Source organism: Ictalurus furcatus, chromosome 26 (assembly GCF_023375685.1).
Source record: "Ictalurus furcatus strain D&B chromosome 26, Billie_1.0, whole genome shotgun sequence".
Lineage (NCBI taxonomy): Eukaryota > Metazoa > Chordata > Actinopteri > Siluriformes > Ictaluridae > Ictalurus > Ictalurus furcatus.
Genome location: NC_071280.1, coordinates 18889482 through 18910178, shown reverse-complemented (window position 1 = coordinate 18910178; position 20697 = coordinate 18889482). Strand labels below are relative to the sequence as shown.

The following is a 20697-nucleotide window of genomic DNA, read 5'->3' as shown; positions in this document are numbered from 1 at the left end:
TGTTATAGCAGTCATGGACATCATTCCCTCTACAGCCTCTCTCTCTCTCTCTCTCTCTCTCTCTCTCTCTCTCTCTCTCTCTCTGAAGTTAATAAGACAAAAAATCAGCTTGTAATGTTACTGAGAAACCATCAATTCCTCTGACCTGAAGACTAGTTTCAAAACTAAAAGTTATGACTTTACCTGCATCATCCACAACAAAAAGTCCCTGTGAATGAGTCATTACTATAGAAACAATAACACAGAAAATATATAGCTGCAAGCAGTAATTAAGGGGGCCAAGCACTATCTGTCCCCACCCCTTAGTTACAGAGGTTGACCAAAGGCACTGGGACCATCAGCACTTCTTCCAAAGAAGATACTAAATTTGAAAGCAAAATGCCCAACTGTTGCTGAGATATCACCTCACTTCCTGTTTGGCAACTTAGCCATGAAATTTGTTTGCAGGATATAGACGTCATACATATAAAAAAAAAAAAATTGAGGAACTGTTTTTTGTTGTTGTTTTTTACTGATCTCATGAAGCTGTGATTCAAATTATGTGGTGTTTGGACTAAATTAAAAAAAAAAAAATTCTGTATGGAAGATTATGAATTCTTACATGTCAAACTCTCTGCACCTTCCAAGGAACTAAGAGAAAGAATCATGATTGCATGTTAAGCAGTTCAAAAGGTATGAGCAGTTCTACTAATTTGTGAATTACAGTGCACCCGAGAGGGGATTTAGACAAAACCTCCTGGAGTCTCTTAGGACAGTGTCCTTTACTCACCTACTTTACTCAAAGTTTGGTCAAAATCCATCATACCCTAGCTGAGATATGTGCTCATGAGATGTCATAAATGTACTTGTTGTTGACGTTGCTGGTCACTGATGGCGTGTATTCCTCCAAGTTGGTGGAGTCGCTGTCGGTTGCAGCCCTGAATATGTGCCACTCAGTGTCCTCATAAAAGTCTTGAGGAACAGAGATGGCTCCTGCTGGCTAGGTTTTTCACCTGCTTCAAAACCGGTTTGGAACATCTGATGAGCGGTCTGTATGTTGGGATTAGCATAACAGAGATGTGGTCTGAGTAGCCGAAGTGGGGACGGGGCTCCGCCCAGTATACGATGGGGATGTTTGTGTAAACAAGATCCAGTGTTTTCGTCCCTCTCATTGCAAAGTCCACATGGTGATGGAATTTAGGACTGAACATCCATCATACCAAAAGCACATTTTGATCCGGTTGGTTTCCCGATGCTCTCTTCCAAATATCATCCTTAGTCAACAAAATTTGTCAGAGGAGAAGTGAAAGTCTTTGTTCAAATTGAAAATGGCCAGTTTTCTGTATGAGAAATCATAAATTTATTACATCAAGAATTCTCAGCAAGAAATGTTCCAGGAAATCAAGAACAACAAGAATCTTGATTTGATCTTGAGTGGTTCAAAAGTCATGAGCAGTTTGACAAATATGTAAATTATACTGCCTCCTTAAAGGTGAATTTAGACAAAACTTCTTGGAGACCCTTCAGTAATATATGGGACAAAGTTTGGTAAGAATATGTCACACCTTGACCTATTAGAATACAGAATTCTATATTACTGTGGTATTAAAAACTAAAAACATACGACTGCTAGTGTAATAGTAACAACTTCAGTTAGTAAAGTGATTTTTTTTGTTTGTTTGTTGAGTTATCGCTTTGCAATGCACACCTTTCCATATGCAGCATGAGTAACCATTCAAGAAAATGAAAAAGTCTGAGACAAGCGATAAGATATGCATTTTAAGATTTGCATACTCATGACCCTAAATGAGGAAAGTCAAAAAATGTAAAAGAAAGACAGAGAAATTAACCAGTATTTCAGACATCTCCAATGTGGAAATGGGTCAAATTGACTGATAACATAACAGGAGGGTTAAATACTTTCAGTTATCTCTTCTTTTTCCTAGAAACATGCTGTTATTATTTCAGAGCCTTTAATTGGTGTTAATCACTAGAATATTTTAAAAGTCAAAGTTTTAAAAAATGTATGTTAGCTTCAGGGCCCTTCAGGGTCTCACAAAAATGGTGATGTAGCCCAGACAGAATTTGAGTTTGATATTTGAGTCGTATGGCCAAAAATTCACTATGATACAAATATTATATTTTATCAGAAAGCATGATTTGTGAAGGAGCCCCAACTGGACATTTTGACTGCACACTTAATTAAGACAGGCTAAATCCAGCCCTGATGGGAACAAAATGGGACATACTTCAGAACCAGGGTTCGATGAAATTAATGATTTTGAGGTGAACATCACCATTAGTAACGTGCATACATGTGAAGCGGAGTCGGATTCTGCCGGCGAACCATAATTCAGCACAACATCCGATGTGCACAACGTACTAAAGATTTATCTCATGTAACTTTTTTTAATCCATATCGTACAGCTCTGATGTGAATGTACTGTATAGGCAAATGCTTTAACGGTGTTAGTGCAACACTAACAATGATGCACACACATAATTTGCCAAATGCAAATGATTATGGTTTGCAGATATGTACACATACGAAGAGGAATTTTCATATCCAGCTCCAGTTGAATGATCACACTCATATTTACGTTCTCTGTCAACAAGAATTTTTTCATGGACTATCCAGGACACTTCACCTAAAATAAATAGAAAAATGATTCTGCTATTAAAAAGTGAGTATTTTACTTTTAGACATAACAGTGTGGGGTGTTAGGAATGGGTTGGTGTCTGCTTGCATAGAAAAGATGACTGATTTGTGTATTGTTATGTATGTGTATGTAATGATATGTGAATTGTTATGTGTGGGTTTTTTTCTTAACGTGAAGTATGTTACGCTTTAAAACTTGGTTGGATTTAAGCAGTGAAGTTTACATATTCTAATTAATATTTCATATCAATATTTCCAATTTCATTTCAATTATATGTTATGCCCCTTAAGAGTATGTTTAGTATTATAACACGATGAAAATAGGGAACCTATTTAAAATCTAATAATAATTCAATTCAATTCAATTCAATTTTATTTGTATAGCGCTTTTTACAATAGACATTGTCTCAAAGCAGCTTTACAGAAATATCAACACGGTATACAGATATTAAAGGTACGAATTTATCCCAACTGAGCAAGCCACTGAGTGGTGACGGTGACAAGGAAAATCTCCCTAAGATGTTAAGAGGAAGAAACCTTGAGAGGAACCCGACTCAGAAGGGAACACGTCCTCATCTGGGTAACAACAGATAATGTGAAAAAGTTCATTATGGATTTATATGAAGTCTGTTTGGCCTTAGAAGCAGCCGTAGTCCCAGCAATCTGGAATTGTTTGGTTTTTTTTCAAACTGCTCCAGGTTTCCTGTGACCCAGTAGGATAAGTGGTATAGATGGAGTAGTAGTAGTTGTAGTAGTAGTAGTAATAATAATAATAATAATAATAATAATAATAATAGAATGAATTTATGGACATTATTGTTGTTGCTGTTGTTGTTGTTGTCATCATTGCTATTTATAAAAGGTTTTTTTTTGTTTTGTTTTTTTGTTTAATGAATAATTAGTTTTAAAAGAACAAGTAGTATCCCAATGGATGATTTTATTTATTTATTTATTTATTTATTTATTTATTTATTTATTTGCCCCCTCATTTTACAATTACTTTTAGTCCATTTGAATAATTCTATGTATTATATATCTTCCTAACATACGAAATACTCATTTAGTGGACAATGGAAGGTAACAGCATGATGTGTATAACAGATACTAATACAATTCATTCATGTGTCTCTCCTCCAGAAGCTACTCTTCTGTTAGTAACAGCATTTACAATGTGTGCTACTTCATCTTTCCGTAAGTAAACCAAACTATAAACTATATTCTAAAAACTAAAAGCACAAACTGTGGATTAAGTCAAAAACATGCATATATGGCCAAAAGTATGTGGACACGTGACCATCACAAAATCTAACCACAACACTGTATGGAACATCTTTGTACGCTGTAGCATTAGAGTTTCCCTTCACAGGAATTAAGCGGCCCAAACCTGTTCACCATGAAGACAATGTGTGTGAAGGTTGGAAGAAGGTGGAAGAACTCGAGTGTCATGCACAAAGCATTGACCACAACCCCACTGAACACCATTGGGTTTGGGTTGAACTGGAACTGGAGCCTCCTAACCCTAGCCCTAACCTGGCCTCAACCTCACTAATGCTCTTTTAACTGAATGAACACAAATCCCCACAGCCACTCCCCAAAATCTAGTGGAAATACTTCCCAGAAGAGTGAAGCAAATTATAACAGCAAAGGGTTAATAAATCTGGAATAGGACGTTCAACAAGGACACATGGGTGTGATGGTCAAGGGTACACAAACTTTTGGCAATATTGTGTATCTCTTCTAAAGAAACAGAATCTCATTCATATTTCATATTTGGCGTTGGGCATGCAAAGATAAAATTTGAATGTTTAAAAGTTTCAAATAAACAAAAAATTGAACTGAATCTGGAATCAAATTGTTTAAGGACATCTTTGTTGAGCCAAGATTCACACATGAGGTTATATCAAATGTTGCTTTTGTTAGCTCATTGCTCTGTTACTGTATGTTTTCATGAATAACATCTGTAATTTGCTATTAATCACTGTTTAGACATGATGTTATGATATAGAGCTCTTGGTAATGTTAGACTAGCTACATTCTGTGGAGATAATGAGTGCATATAAGCTAATAATTAAACTTCTAGATAAATTTGTGATGGTTTGTAAATATACTGCTGCACTCCTAAAATTGCAGCAAAAATAATAAATAAATAAACAAATAATAATAATAATAATAATAATAATAATAATAATAATGAAAGCTGCATTTTTGGGGTCAAACACCCAGCCCCAGTGAGCCGCACATTCACAGACACGCTACAATTGTTGCATAAGCAATCACAGGAAAGCTACATTACTACATGGCAAAGGGATTCAAGAATGATTTGTACTTTCACACATTTGCCAGTATGTTATGGGAGAACAGTTTTGAATATCAGAGTTCCTCTGATAAATTTTGTTTAGAAAGTTATCAAGATGATATGAGCCAAATGTGGTGAAGATTTGGACAAAATTTGGAGAGGCAAAAAATGGTGCACAGATGGATACATTGTTAGCATGTTATTTTAACTTTTTAGCAGTAGGTGTCACTGTCACAAAATTTGTGTCAGTGTGCCAGGTTGTTGCTGAGATACAGCCTCACTTCCAGTTTTCTGCATTTGCCAGTGTGTTACAGGAGGAAGGTTTGAATATCAATATTCCTTTGATAACTTTTATTTGGACAGATCTCAAAATGATGTGAGCCAAATTTGGTGAATATTGGACAATATTTGGAGGAAGAGTAGCAAACACTGCAGTTAGATGTAAACCTTTTTCAGCATGTTACTTTTTACTTTTGACCAGTAGGTGATGCTGGCATGAAATTTGTTGCATAGCCTCAGGTCATGGTCCTGAAGATTAATATCAAGTTTTGTGTTGGTGTGCAAAGACATAACTGGGATAGCCTCACTTCCTGTTTGGCAACTTTACTGTCAGATTCATTGGCCCATTACGGGCAAATTGTTTGGAATATTCAAAATTATTTTGATAACTTTTTTGAGAATTACTCTGCGGATGATGTATGCCAAATTTGGTGATGATTTGACAAAATTTATAGGAGGAGTAGTGAAAAAACAGTTTTTGACAAAACCCAAGATGGTGGAAAATCCAATCAGGCAGAAATTGATGTCAGGGTGGACTGAAGAAGAAGAAGAAGAAGAAGAAGAAGAATAAACATAGAATAACAATAGTGTGCCTGTGGTCCTTCGGCTTGGCCCCCTAATAATAATAATAATAATAATAATAATAATAATAATAATAATAATAATAATACACAAGGCAACTCAAAAGTTGGGTCATCTTTAACCCAATAGGATATTTATTCAAATACATAAAAATCACACATGAACTCTTGATGTCGGTAACGTCTCTCATCAACAAGTCATTTCTTTGCACAGAACTGCCGCTTAGTGGTTGTATTTTTTTTGCACCATTCTTAGTAAAGAGAATGTTGTGTGTGAAATCTCAGGAGATCAGCAGTTTCTGAACAACTAACCAGATCAAAACACATATTTCAGCAAAGTATTGGATGAGCCAGCAACAGTATTTCTTTGAAAATATTCCAGTGACTGGACTGAAAGCCTAAATATTTATTCATAGGTTTTGAATAATTTGGGGCCCTTTCACCAAAGGCCCAGGTCAGTCTGTACGTAAGTCCAGCTGTTGTGGTAACAGTAACTCCTCATCACCACACCACCCTGTGTACTCGGGGTAGGATTCCAGTTGATAGCGATGAACAGATGATTCTCATGTGTTCCTTGTCTCAATAAAGGATTTGTCTTGTCTATTCTGAAAACCAGCAGTATGACTGAAAATAAATAAATAAATAAACAAATACATAAAGCTTGACTTTTTAGATATCTTTAGAGAAGGTTTACAGGATTATAATTCTTGTGTAGAGGATTTTTTTTCAGACTGCTGGACATTGCCTGAATATTGCCAGGTATGATTTAGTCCTTCATATCCACTCTCTGTGGAGAAAATAACGAAGTCTTTGGTTAATCGAATTAATAAATGAAAATGAATAATAATATAAAATAAACGATTGATTAATTCATTCATTCCTTCATTGTTTGCTGATTTTTTTCTCCTTCTTCTTCTAGGCTAATCTCACAGCAGAGTGTGCAACAGACTACCTTGATGATGTTAAGAACTGCATACCAAAAGAATTATCTAAGACAGTGAGGGATATTTGGTGCTATTATATCTTTACTGTGAATATAAATACAAATATAAATTGCCATGATTTGAGTTACATTTGAATATGTAGTCATTGGTGTCTCTTTGGCTCTGTTTGGGCAGGAAAGTTATTTAAACAAAATAATGACTCTTGCAACAAATGTGACGAACGGCACTCCTGACCAAAATAATCTAAACTCCTTTGGAAAAGCTGTGTTGGATGTAAATAAACAACTCGTGTCCGTAGTCCTGATGAAAACAAACAACAATACCAAAATCGTTGCCCAGAATTTAGGTATGCAGACTGTGTAACACTGCACCTACATTTCTACAATATCCAGGGGTGGAGATGGGAGATGTGAAAATGCTTCATCGATATAGGTTTTGAACACTGATACTGAACACTGATATTGATTTATATCTTTCCAGAGGTTCAAGTGTTTATGATTGGATCTAATCCCAACGGGTATTATAGCCCCAAACTCAATTATGTATCTGCAGATGTCAACCTCACACAGCTTCCACAGATGAATGCCGGTACAGTAGTAACCTTTCCAATTGTCCCTTTATCATTTTTCCTTCTCTAAAGGTGGAGCCAGGTCATTTCTAATCAGAGCACTTTTTGTAGTACTTCAAAGCTTGATGGACTTGATTAAAAGATGTTCAAAGGACACACGGTGGTCTCTGTGGTAACCCCTGGTTATGGAAATAGACTGTTACCACCTTACTACCCTCTTGATGTAGAGCCCACCTCCCTGAATCCTTTGTGCAGACATAATTACTTTATTGAATGCTTAACACTCAAACCAAAATAATAATAATAATAATAATAATAATAATAATAATAATAATAATAATAATAATAATCTACAGGAAAAACTTACACCACAAAATAAAAACTATAGTTGGTCATGTATAATATATCATTTCCATTTTGGAGCAATGGCAAGAAAACAGCAGTATCCATGTTGCTCAGCATGAGAAAAGAGAAGAGAAGAGGCTTTCCAGGTTCAAAAGTTATAAAAGTTATAAAAGTGTATTTTTTTTTTTGTTGTAATTATAAGTTCATTTGAATGAAATCCAACTATATCAGAAAAAAAGTTATTATTTTTCTTCCCCTGTAAAAGGTAGGTTTAATTCTCTAATATGTACATGTATGTGAATGTACAGTACATATATATTATACGTATGCACTATGTGTAGTTTTTTTTTTTCCCATGGAACGTGATAGCGTAACATTGCATGTGAATTAAATAAACCAAATTTTCTCTTCAATTTAATTTCAGTTTCAAGATCAGTTGCGGTGGCCCTCATGAGCTACACCAACGTGACAGACATCCTTAAACCCAGCTTCTTCAAGACAGTTACCAGCGCAACGAATACCACCATTATGTCCGCCGTTGTGTCAGCAGTACTTCCCATAACCACCAATAAAGACCTCACCATACCAGTTGACTTCACACTCACACACATCACAGTTATTATTATTATTATTATTATTATTATTATTATTATTATTATTATTGTTATTATTATTATTGCAATTTCTATCATTTTCTATCTTGTGACTTTCTAGCCATTAGACCCTGAGGCCTTTCTCTCCTGTATGGACTGGGAGACGAACTCATGGGACACGTGTTCCCTCACACATACCAATAGTACAATGACTGTGTGCTCTTGTAATCGCCTGACTACATTAGCCCTCATCAGTCAGACTGACCCATGCAGGGTAAGATAACTCTATAAACTTATATACATGCATATAGAGATAACTGGTGGTGCAGTGGTGCTGAGCGGTGTAGAGTTTCACATGTTCTAACAGTGTTCATGTGGGTTTCATCTTGGTTCGCCAATTTGTTCCCACTTCTCAAAAGCATGCTAGCAAAACTAACTAGTGTTTTCCTCCAGTTTAATTTGACAGTGCAGTGTGCAATGGCCTTCCTGAACCAAAGGCAGTATAACATAGCTCAAGACTTACCACAGGAGGTGAGAAGAGTCTGATGCTGTTATTTTCTAATTGTGAACATAAATGCTTTTATGGACAGCGTGGTCATTTCATGTCATGTACTCACGGGAATCTCTCTCTGTCTCTCTGTCTCTCTGTCTGTCTTTCTGTCTGTCTGCTAGACTGTGGAAAGATATCTGACCACAATAATGAATCTAACAGCTGGTGTTATGAACAAATACGAGCAAAACTCTTACGGAAATGCTTTGATGGATGTCACTGAGAAACTTGTGTCTGCACTGGTGAAGAAAACATGTAACTACAATTCCACAAACATCACTCTCCATAATTTAGGTCTGGAACCTGCTAGTAAATACTACACCTATATTGTGCATTTTATATGCTCATATTTATCTATCTTTATACAAACCATATCCTTCTTACGTCATCTTCTTGGCTATTGTGTTTATGCTTATTTATTTTTGAACACAGACAAACACTCCTGATTTATTTCTCCCCAGAGGTTCGAGTTTTCATGGTCGGACCCCGTGTCAGCTTGACCAAAACCCCTACACTTATCACCAGCAGTGCCACTATGGATATCAATCTCATTGAGATTTCAAATAAAAACGAAGGTATAGTAGCAAACTTTATATCTTTAATATTGCCTCTGGATAAAAGTCCCCCATTTTAAGGTGCCATCAGTGATTTCTTCAGTCTTTCTTCATCGCTGTGTTCCCATGCTTCTTTACATAGTAGAAAATAATTAAATGAAGATGTAGATCACCTCTGTCCAACCATTTAGTGCAAAGCCATGCCAATCATGTTACCTGCTGATTCTGAAAGCACAAGCTTTTAGGCTTCTAGCCTCAAAAACGTGCATGTGGCCTTGAACAGGTCGTGAATTACCCCTCTCCCCACCTATAGGTGGAGGCATATAAACAATAATAACTTTATGAGCTCTGCATCAACTGCAATCCAGCTTTACGTGAGTGGTAGTGGGTAACGTTTTTTTTTGTTGTTGTTGTTTTTTTTCCTGGTCTCTGTGCTGCTCTTAACAGTATGAAACACCTCTAAAGCAAAATGCATTTTATATTTACAGGTGTTAAAATTATTCAGCCATACAGGTCACACCCGTGCGTTCTCTCAATCCTGCAGACAGAATTAGCATGCACAAACTCTGAAAGCTATGCTAACGATTAATGTAGAGATAAGGGCCTTGCTCCAGGGCCCAGCAATGGCTGTCTGGTAGTGCTGGGATTTGAACTCACGACCTTTTGATCAGAAGGCCGATGTCTTAACACCTGAGATACCCCTTCCCCTAGTACCAAGAAGGATTAGACATGTTGTCTGCAGAGGAATCCCAAAGTCCTACTTGTTTTAAAAAATGTCAGGAAAAATAACATCAGAAAAATATCTCTAGTTTCCTATTTATTTTTTTTTTCTTCCCTGGAACAAATTATGGTCTTTTTTTTTTTTTTTTCTTCTTTTTTTTTTTTTAAACAATTTCTTCCAGTGATGAAGTCACAGTTACATGCATTTAAAGAAAACAAAGCTGTTACGATTGCCCTGGTTTTTTTTTTCATTACGCTTATTTTAATACAGTCTGATGCGGTCCTTCCCCTGCATCCCAGGATCCTTTTCTGCGGTCCTTAAAAGCCACTCATTTTCGTTTTTAGATAACTGCAGAATTCTACCCATCATCCCACTTTTACTCTGCCCTTCATTCACAGCCTTTTCACTCATCATCCAAACTCCTCCTCACCTTTCCTTTACACTCTGAAAGATCCTTCCATTCTTCCATTCTTGCACATCCTAAACATTTTACTGCTGCTGATACACCAGTCCCATTGCTTCTTGAACGGTAGACTACCTCAATATCTTTGAGATCCCCAGATCAGAATATTCTTAAGATAGAATCAAGCATACATCAGTGCACACCACACTCACAGGATATAAACACAGAGATCCTGCTACAGGTTTATGATCCCATAAGTGCATTATTCATAATTTTCTGAAGCCTAACAAGAGTTCCTCCTTCACCGTAAGGATTTTTTTAAAAAAAGTAATTATATTGTATTTATATAGATTTTCTCTTGTAAATTAAACATGTTACGGCCCAGTCTAGGTTAGGCCTCACAGAGTAACCAGCTCGGGATTCAGTGGAATTTGACCTTTAAATGAGGGAGGCCAGGAATAACAACATAAACAGGGTTGTTCAAAAAAGTTGGGGTATATTGTAACACATGATTATATACATATAACTGTACAAATGAACCAAACCAGGCGTAACCAGGCGTAACTTCAAAATAATAAACAAAAGAATTCTATTGTTAGGTAGCTAGCTTATCTAAAAGGAAAACAACAAAGAAAATACAAATACTTCCCTAACTACCTAAGCCAAAAACAGAGACAAAAAGACCCTCTCCCAAAAGAAATGGCAGCCACACCCCTACTGCCAGTGAACCAAGTGAACATATATACAATGGTGAATAAAATGCACATAAACAGAAACAGGGACAACCAAACTCAAAGTCAAAAACCAGGCAAGAATCAAAACCAGAACAGCAGTCAGAATACAGAATTTGATAGTCACAAGGGCAAGCAACACAAACCAAACAATCTCCTAACAACTAATCACACATAACCATCTCCAACATCCCACACCATTCTCACTCCTCTTCCTCTTTAAATATCACCTCCATTTAGTGATGTTATCTGGGGAGGCGGGAGCAAGGCAGGCTAGGGCAGGCTGGAAACTCTGGGAGGGAGTTCGGACCTGCACACAAAATATGGCACAGCACACAAAAAAAACTTCCCATCCCCAAGATAGCGGGTTGTAACAAACATCAAACTTAATGTATTTCAGGGTCAGCTGCTGTGGCCTTCATGAGCTACACCAATATGGCAGACATCCTAGGACCTAAATTCAACACATTTACAAACACAAATAAAACTGTGATGTCCATGGTTGTGTCTGCAACACTTCCCAAAACCACCAACACGGAGCTCACTGAACCCGTCAGCTTCACTTTGAAACACATCAAAGTAAGTTACTGGTTCTTTAAAATGTTGTTACGTACAGTGCGAATTCTTCTACTTGGCATTCTTTTTCCGATCGAATACAACGATTTTCATTACAAATGATATTATTTACAACAACTTACGTGAAAACTTTCAAATATTTCCATGAATTTCAGAGTTTCTTAGTATCACGTTCGTCCCCTTTGTGCTTTAACGACAGTGTGCACTCGAGCTGCACGGACTCCAAAAGTTTGTGTAAAACTTTATGATCCATTTTAAATCAAATCCATTGGCATGTCATCCGAACACATGCTTCAATAGAAGAGATTAGACCTTCAGAAAATCTGATCCTTTGTACAAAGCAGTTAGCATGGCCAATAGCACAAATGTGCTTACATATAAATAGGAATCTAGAGATAGTGCAGAATATTAAATATTCAGTTTATTGAACATTTACTTTCTTTGTTATAAATACTTTTATTTATTTCCAATTTGAAAAATAATAATAATTTAAATCCCACATTTTCAATGTTGGGCTCAGACATTTGGACCCCACTGTATGTTTCAGAATATTATTTTATATATAATCGTGTTTGGTTTAGGGTGCTATGGTGGCCCAGGTAGAGTTGGTGCCTTGCAGCTTCAGTGTCCAGGATTCAATCCTGAGCTGTTTACTGGCTGTGGAGAGTTTTCCATGTTCGCCCCATGTACATTTGGTTACAGGTACTTCAGAAAAACATACCAGCAGGTGAATTGCCCCTAGGTGTATATAATTATATGATGAACAGGGTGTATTCCTGTCTAGCACCCTGTGTTTCACTTCGAGACCCCCGCCATTATAAAGTTCTGGTGAAGATGAATGAGTGAATTAATAACTTTGCAGACTGTTTATTCTTTCTTCTTTTTCTGTTGGCTAGGAGTTAGCTCCTGAAAACATTCTCACCTGTATGAACTGGCATGAAAACACATGGAAAGCAAATGACTGTAATGTCACAGAGACCAACAGCAGTCATACTGTATGCTCATGCAGTCGCCTGGGTACCATCATGCTCATCATGCAGACTGATCCATGCATTGTAAGACATCTCCATACCTACTGTACATAAATATATATGTATAAATATTTACAATTGATTAAAATATTCAACATGTACAATAAGTGAAACCTAATGAAAGTGTTTATGATGAGTCGTAGAAGCATATGATGAAGCAAAAGCTGTGCATTAGAATTTAACACTAGAAGTTAAACATGGCTAAGCTTTCACTGGTGTGACTCATTTTACTATTTCTTCTATTACCTAGTTGCACAGTCAGAGTTACTTAGCTCTCTGTAGCGCTAACTATCTTTGAATTGAATATGAACTTCATATTTGCCATGGGTAGATCTTTATCCTGGATTGAATTGATGCATATGTTTGTGTGTGTGTGTATTTTAGCAATAATTATGCAGTATTAGCACCAATGTATTGTACACATATTGTATTTGTCAGATTTGACACACTGCAATGTTTTGGTCCACCATTCACTGGCTGTCAGTGATGTACCTTGCCAAGAACCTGAAGTGCTCCCAAACCCCAGACCTTAAATTTGGGGGGGAATTTTATAGCTTCTGCTTGTTGATGAAAGCCATTGCTGGTGTTGGTTTTCTCAAGCTAGTATGCTAGTATGCCAAAAGCAGCATGCTTTTCTAAATCCACTTTGTCCTTTCCCAACTCAAGACAAACAAAAACACATAATTATGTCCGATGTGAGGCTCTCGATTCGAAACATCTGCGTATCAAACAGTACATTCAACAGGCTGCATAAAAATGTAGGCTCGTCCTCATAAAATACTGCTTCTATGACATGAAGTGAAACAAATAATACAATACACTATATCACAACGATACTATACACCAACAAGACCCTGTGTAAACTCCAGAAAGTACTTAATTTTTTTATTTAATAACATCTGTAACAGCATGCTGCTTCAGGAAGTGATGCCCTTACATAAAGCACGTATAATAACATACTGTATAATGAAAAGGAGATGCTGGCGGGAAAGTTCACAAACATTTTGTCAATGCATTTTCATTTAATTGCTTACATGACACGTAAAAAATTGGGGCAGAATTGAAACTAAATGAACAGTTTTCAACGTTATATTTTTGATGCACAAAAATGAAAAAGGTAAAACCTGTGTAAATTTCTTCTAATGGCGTATTAGTGCTCACAGAAATAACGATTTTTATCTAGGGTTCTTTGACAGGACTATGCACAAAGAACTTCCTGCTTCAAATTCCTGCCAACATACCTGAAGAATTACCAGAAAAGGTGAGACATATGTGGTTCTGTTATGTCCTAATCATTGTTGTCAAGTGGGGTTTTTTTTAGGCAGGAACCAGCCTGTCCATTTCATTTGAATTCTGAATCTCTCTCTGACTGTTGGATAGATTGTGAAAAACTATTTGAGCATCATGATGAATCTTACGACTCGTGTGTTAGTCAGTGTTCCTGACCAAAAATATCTAATGTCCTATGGAGATTATCTATTGAATATAACCGTGCAACTGGTGTCTACGCTGGTGAGGAAAAGAGACACCTACAGCAACATCAGCATGTCTCTCCAAAATTTTGGTAGGAAAAGCTGCTTGCAATTTGTAGCTATGTTTTTAAACATTGATGATGCCGATAAGAAACTAAATTCCTGACTGAAGAGAACTTGAACTTCACAAATTTTATATCTTTCTAGATGTTCAAGTATTTATGGTGGTTGGACTCAATGTCTCCTCGAGTGAAATTCCTCAATTTAGTATTAGAAACACTTCTATGGATATTGATCTTGTCGGAATTTCAAAGAACAACAATGGTACGGTAGTAATCTTACCTCATTTTAACATTGTGTCTGGCTAAATGTTAACATGATTTTTAACGTCTGGCTTAAGAGTCCGAAACAAACTCTCGGAAGCCTTGAGTGTCCATGTCCCGAATAAACTTTTACATGATAGACAGGCAACTATGTTCTTATAAAAAGAAAGGTGCATACCATAACATAGCTGAGCAACCACTTAGAATGGTGCATCACTAGGGGAGGCTGTGGCTCAGGTGGTAGAGCGGGTTGTCCACTAATCGTAGGGTTGGTGGTTTGATTCCCGGCCCACGTGACTCCACATGCCGAAGTGTCCTTGGGTAAGACACTGAACCCCAAGTTTCTCCTGATGGCAAGTTAGCGCCTTGCATGGCAGCTTTGCTACCATTGGTGAGAGTGTGTGTGTGAATGGGTGAATGTAAAGCACAGTGTAAAGCACTTTGTAGAACGGCTAAGGTTAACAAAGCGCTATATAAGAGCAGACCATTTACTGTAAAACCACCTTGGTTTAAAAGCTGAAGAATCCTCATAATTTTCATTTTTATCTTCGTTTTCTTTTTATTAATTTCAACTTTATTTTGACTTCAGGATCAACTGCAGTGGCCTTCATGAGTTACACCAACATGACAAACATCCTCAAACCTACCCTCTTTAAGACAAATACAAACACAAGTAAAACCATGATGTCCACTGTTGTATCAGCTTTGCTTCCCAAAACCACCAACAAAAGCCTCAACAAGCCAGTCAACTTTACCTTCAAACACATCAGTGTAAGTTCATTGTCTTGAACAACTGAACAGAATTTCCTTTTAAAATATGTTTAATAATCACCTTTTGTGTTTACTTTTCTCATTTTCCCACTGGCTAGGACTTAGACCCTGAAGGCATTCTCTCCTGTGTGTGCTGGAAGAACGAAGCATGGCTTGTAGAAGGTTGTAGAATTATACAGACTAACAGTTCTCACACCGTGTGCTCTTGTGATCGCCTGGCTACCTTTGCTCTCATCATGCAGACTGACCCGTGCAGGGTAAGAGATCAGTATTTACACATACGCAGTGGTACATATATCGTACTGTAGAAACGGTATGGTTTGAAGCGGTATAAAAATACTCATGAAAAATCAGGTGGGATGTATTTAAAGATTGCAGCTTTATATTTTTGAGTTATTTGAAGTCGCATGAGAAAATGGTGAACTTCTTTTCAGCAATGCATTTGCATGTTCAGAGTTTTCATAGCCCAAGTGGTCATAGTTTTTTGATTATCTTAGCTTTTAAAAATGAAGTCACTGCCATAGACCTCTATAGCAGCTGTAACACCAGCTTCCAGCTCGATGTCACAATCTTTTCCCATTACTTGTGAAGAAGATGGATAATTAATCTCATCTATCTACCAGGGACAATGTCTCTCCTCTCACCTAAATGATCCAGTTGGAAAATCCAACTCTTTTTCATTCAACTATTGGAGTATCGTCTCTAGAATGCAGGGTGAAATGAACCTGATGCTTTTTTACTAAGATGTTTAAGTGAGTCAGTCAGTGTCACCAACCAGATTGTCTATTACCAGTGTTAGCTAGTTAATAAATGTTATCTAGACACATTAGCTGATCCATCCATATAATGTAGATTTTGGGGCGTGGCTGTAGGGAGTGTCTGGATGGTGTAGGAATGAACGGTGGACAGTGAACCGTTTATGTTAATGGTGTAAAAATTACTGGACTTTTTATGGTCCCCTACTTTTTAAGGCAGGTAAATTGGCTGCTCAGATGTTCCTCTGCCGGATGTGTGTTGTTCCATCATTATTTCACTTACAGGCAATCAGATAAAAAGCTCTAGAGACTATTTCAGGTGTGGAATTTGGATTTGGAATCTGTTGCTGTTTACGCTCAATAGTTAAGTTGAAAGAGCTGCCAATGCCAGTGAAGCAAGCCATAATTAGGCAGAACATGTGGCCAGAAAGAGTTAGTTGGTGAGTTCAGGAACACCAAAAGGCTCAAGAAGAGCACATAAAACAACTGTGGTGGATGAGAGAATAATTAATTTCCTGATGAACAGTTTGCTAGATCAAGAACGTGCCTTTCATTCAATTCCTGTTTATTTTTTATTTTTATGATTTTTGTGGAATATTTATTAACAAATCATGCGAAAATAATGTTCTTCCATGTTTAACGTTCTCTTTCTATACATACCTCTACCTCAGCACCAGTACTTTATTGTCGCTGCCCTGCTTCTCTGCAGAGTGACCGTCTCATGAACATGCTCATTGCAGTGGCTATAATAGTGGGACTCGTATTCCTCAGCTTGTCCATACTGACATTCAGCTTTTATTCTCGGAACCCAGTGACCAACGCAGCTCTGATAAACCTGTGCATAAACCTTCTGCTGTTTCACCTTCTCAGTCTGATCAAAACTCTTTTCCTGGCCCAAATACATGCCCTGGTGAGTTTTATCACATCATTATTCCCCACACTGTTGAACTCTGTATTCTGACTGATCAGAATGTGTTGATTATTTGCCTATAACGACAGCTCTGACAGTAATGTAGCTGCAAATCAGGTTCATATTCATGCACCTGTTCTAATACTTTATCATTTCTAGAGTAAAAGCTCATTCACAGACGCGGATTCAAAATGTATGTTGTTTTTGATACAGTTTATATAGTAAGGAGATGTTTATTTAACATTTATATAAGGGATCTCCAGTTTTAACACTTTATAATAGTCAGAGGTATTTAAATATATATATATATATATATATATATATATATATATATATATATATATATATATATGATAACATTTCTCCATCTTCAGAGCGGAGGAGTTTACGCTTGCATTTGTTTTCATAAGAGAGAAAATATTAGAGGATGGTGAGGGAATGACAGTATGGCTGAAAGTATGACCATCACACCCATATGTGTTTGGTGAAAATCCCATTCCAAAACGATGTATATAAATATAGAATTGGTCCTGTTATAACAGACTCCACTCTTCTGGGAAGGCGTTTCAGAAAGTGGGTATTCAATGGCCATGGGAATTCTGCCACAAGAGCAGTAGGGAGGTTGTTAGGGCGAGAAGAAGAAGACAAGGTGTTCAGTGGGGTTGAGGTCTGGGCTCTGGGTTGCAGGCCTCGACCTTGGCAAAACAAGACTTTTGGACCTCACTTTGTGCACAAGGGCATTGTCATGCCAGGTGTGAACAGGTGTGAACATTTTAGTTCAAGTGAAGGGAAATTGCGGTTCTACAGCATACAAAGCATTTCAAGACAAATATATACTTCCAACTGTAGCACCAGTTTGGGGAAGACCTGCATATGGGTGTGATGGTCCTTTTGTCCCTGTAGTATAGCTGCTATAACTTGGTTCACAAGTGGTTCCCAACATAAAATGTGACTGTAAATGTATAAAGTGTGATGTTTCGTTCTTTAATTAAGAAGGAAATGGAATAGTATGCAAATTCCTGTGGTTTAAGGGGGAAAAAACACTCGGAGATAAGTTGCTATAGTAACAGTGGCTTCACTTTTTCACACCAGTGTTGTTGATATAACTGTAATGGCACACCACAAGTGTTTTATTTCTTACATACACTGTTAGCTGATGAGAATTATGATCTATCTGTTCCCTAAGGTTCTCTCTCTCTCTCTCTCTCTCTCTCTTTCTCTCTCTCTAGCCACTGCGTGCAGCGCTGGCTGGTGTCCAGTGGTTCTTTTTAATGTCTGTTTTTGTATGGCTGTTCATTGAAGCTGTGCTGCTCTACATCTTTGTGAAGAACCTGTCAGATATCAGATCAAACCCGGAGGAGGTGTTTAGCTGGAGATGGTTAACTGTGATTGGATACCTTGTTCCTCTGGGAGTTCTGGGCATGTCTAGTGTACGCTTTCCTGAGGGTTACATCGATGAAGAGTGAGTGTGCCTTCAGCTCTGACAGTAGTGCCGCTGCAAATCACAGGTTTATATACTGCATGGCCAAAAGTATGTGGACACCTGACCATCACATTCATATACGTGTGCTTCTTTCCCAAACGGCTGTCGTAAAGTCGGAATCGCACGATTGTATAGAATGTCTTTGTGCGCTGTAGCATTAAGATGTCTCTTCGTTGGAACTAAGGGGCCCAGACATATCCCAGTATGAGAATGGCTGTGTGCACAGAGCGAGCTCCATGAAGACACGGTTTGCCAGAGTTGGAGTGGAAGAACTCGAGTGTCCTGCATAGAGCCCTGACTTCACTGCCTAACCTCACTAATGCTGTTGTGGCTGAATGAACACAAATCCCCACAGCCACGCTCCAAACCTAGTGGAAAACCTTCCCCAAAGAGTGGAGGCTGTTCAAGCCAAAAACTGGGGACCAACTCCATAGTAATGCCCATGGTTTTGGAAAGAAATGTTCAGCAAGCACATCTGGTTGCCATGGTCAGATGTCCACATACTTTTGGGCATATAGCATATTAATGCACTCGTTCTAATGTTATCACATCTCTATTAACAGCTCATTCACAGGGATTTGTATGGCAGTCACTTGTACACTTGTACGATGATAAAAAAACAATGTGTGTAATCACGTTTTTTTGTAAGGAGATGTTCATTTAACATTCATGGAAGGAGTCTCCAGTGCATAATAGAAATAAAAGACATATTCATATAGGGAACAGATTAACGTCAGGGTGGTAACAGTAACTCTGCATCATCACACCAACCCGTGACTCAGTATTTTACTATAACAGCACCATACAGTGTTTCTTACAGCATTATTTATGAACATGCACTATATATTTTTCTCTTTGTAGATGCTGGGTAAACGAGGACAAAAGTGTGATCTTTATTTTTGCAGGTCCTGTTCTTTTCACTGTTACAGTAAGTCGTTTTTTTTTAAAACCGCATATCTGATTGAAGCTAGTAGCAGGTGTGAAATCCAGAGGGGTTAATCTCTCTCACAAGTTAACTACCAGGTGTGTATTTTATTTTCATTTTCCCTGTGCAGGTAAACCTGATCGCTTACCTTCTCATCATCATCATCATCGTGATCTTCACTGTTAAACACCTGAAGGACGAAGTCTTACAAATGAGTAACACCTCTTATAGGAATCTCTTAATGTGTCTGACGTTTAGAAGCCTGACCCAGTTTATCGTTCTCGTGTGCTACTGGATACTCCTGTACATCCCCAGCAAGGACGGGATTTTATACCACGCCTTCCAGTTGCTCAACTCCCAGCAGGGCACGCTCATCTTCCTCGTCCACTGCCTTCTCAACCAAGAGGTCAGCACTCACCTGAGAGACACTTACCTGTCTTCTCACTTAACGTCTCGCCTACTCTGATACAATGGCATTAGAACATATGTATTGTATTAAACATTCCATATTTACATTCAACATTTAGATTTATTTCTACCATTTACATTTCGATTTATATTCAGATTTCACAGGAAACCTTCAAATCACTCTCTAAACATAATGCGAACAGCCTCAAATGTTCAAGAAAAGGTCTTTTTTTACATTTGGTGCCCCATGTTGTAGGAGTCTAAACTTCTAAACTTATAATTAACTATTTTGGCCTCTCTTTCTCTATCTCCAGATCAGGCAGAAGTACAGAAAGGTTCTGTGTGCTTTCTGTCTCGCCAATAATCCAGTAACAACCTCCCGGAGTGTCAGGGGACAACCTGAAGCTTCACAGAACAACTGATAAAATGTTACGTTAATAATATATCTTGTGAGGAATGATGCTACACTTGTCTTGTTAGTAAATGGGATATTTTATTATACATGAATCTTAAGTAAAGAATGAAATAGTTGTATTTTTCTATAACAGCGTGCCCTAGACAATTTCGACCAGTAATTGTATTACGACACGTTACACTTTTTTTTTTCTTCCACTCATAGCTACATTTAATGTTGAAGAAGCTCCTCAAAACAAGTTAGATCAGGGTCCTTAACCTTTTGGGCAAATGGCCATAAATAATAGATATCATGAATTTTCTTAAACAGCGTTTTTGTTCCAATGTATACCAGCTATATAAAGGAATAACAAGTAAAAAAATTAATAAAAAGTTAAAAATAAACATTTCTATGTCATTATGATTCAATTGGTTTGTTTTCTTATA

The 20697-nt window shown here is 37.4% G+C and overlaps 1 protein-coding gene across 3 annotated transcripts; it reads left to right on the top strand.

The window, feature by feature from the left end:
• Window positions 1–2250: 2250 nt before the first annotated feature.
• Window positions 2251–20674, top strand: LOC128601683 (adhesion G-protein coupled receptor G2-like). Of its 3 annotated transcripts, XM_053614956.1 has the most exons (23): window positions 2254–2663; window positions 3776–3829; window positions 6510–6553; window positions 6714–6791; window positions 6913–7084; window positions 7219–7326; window positions 8076–8266; window positions 8366–8518; window positions 8698–8775; window positions 8917–9088; window positions 9256–9369; window positions 11604–11782; window positions 12676–12834; window positions 13994–14071; window positions 14191–14374; window positions 14490–14606; window positions 15195–15376; window positions 15475–15633; window positions 16841–17041; window positions 18271–18503; window positions 19386–19452; window positions 19580–19855; window positions 20172–20674. In XM_053614956.1, exons 1-23 carry the CDS (start codon window positions 2645–2647, stop codon window positions 20277–20279), a joined length of 3126 nt encoding a protein of 1041 aa, XP_053470931.1. In that variant the 5' UTR covers window positions 2254–2644; the 3' UTR covers window positions 20280–20674. The 3 variants fall into 3 exon arrangements, with proteins under 3 accessions (XP_053470933.1, XP_053470931.1, XP_053470932.1); XM_053614958.1 differs by lacking the exons at window positions 18271–18503; window positions 20172–20674 and having other exon boundaries at window positions 2251–2663; window positions 19580–19759; XM_053614957.1 differs by lacking the exons at window positions 3776–3829; window positions 6510–6553 and having other exon boundaries at window positions 2256–2663.
• Window positions 20675–20697: the final 23 nt, after the last annotated feature.

Excerpts from the sequence above, each read along its gene's own strand:
- LOC128601683 (XM_053614956.1), top strand. Across the intron at positions 3,830-6,509 it reads GTGTGCTACTTCATCTTTCC|AGGATTTTTTTTCAGACTGC; the intron begins GTAAGTAAACCA and ends ATTCTTGTGTAG. Across the intron at positions 19,856-20,171 it reads ACTGCCTTCTCAACCAAGAG|ATCAGGCAGAAGTACAGAAA; the intron begins GTCAGCACTCAC and ends CTCTATCTCCAG.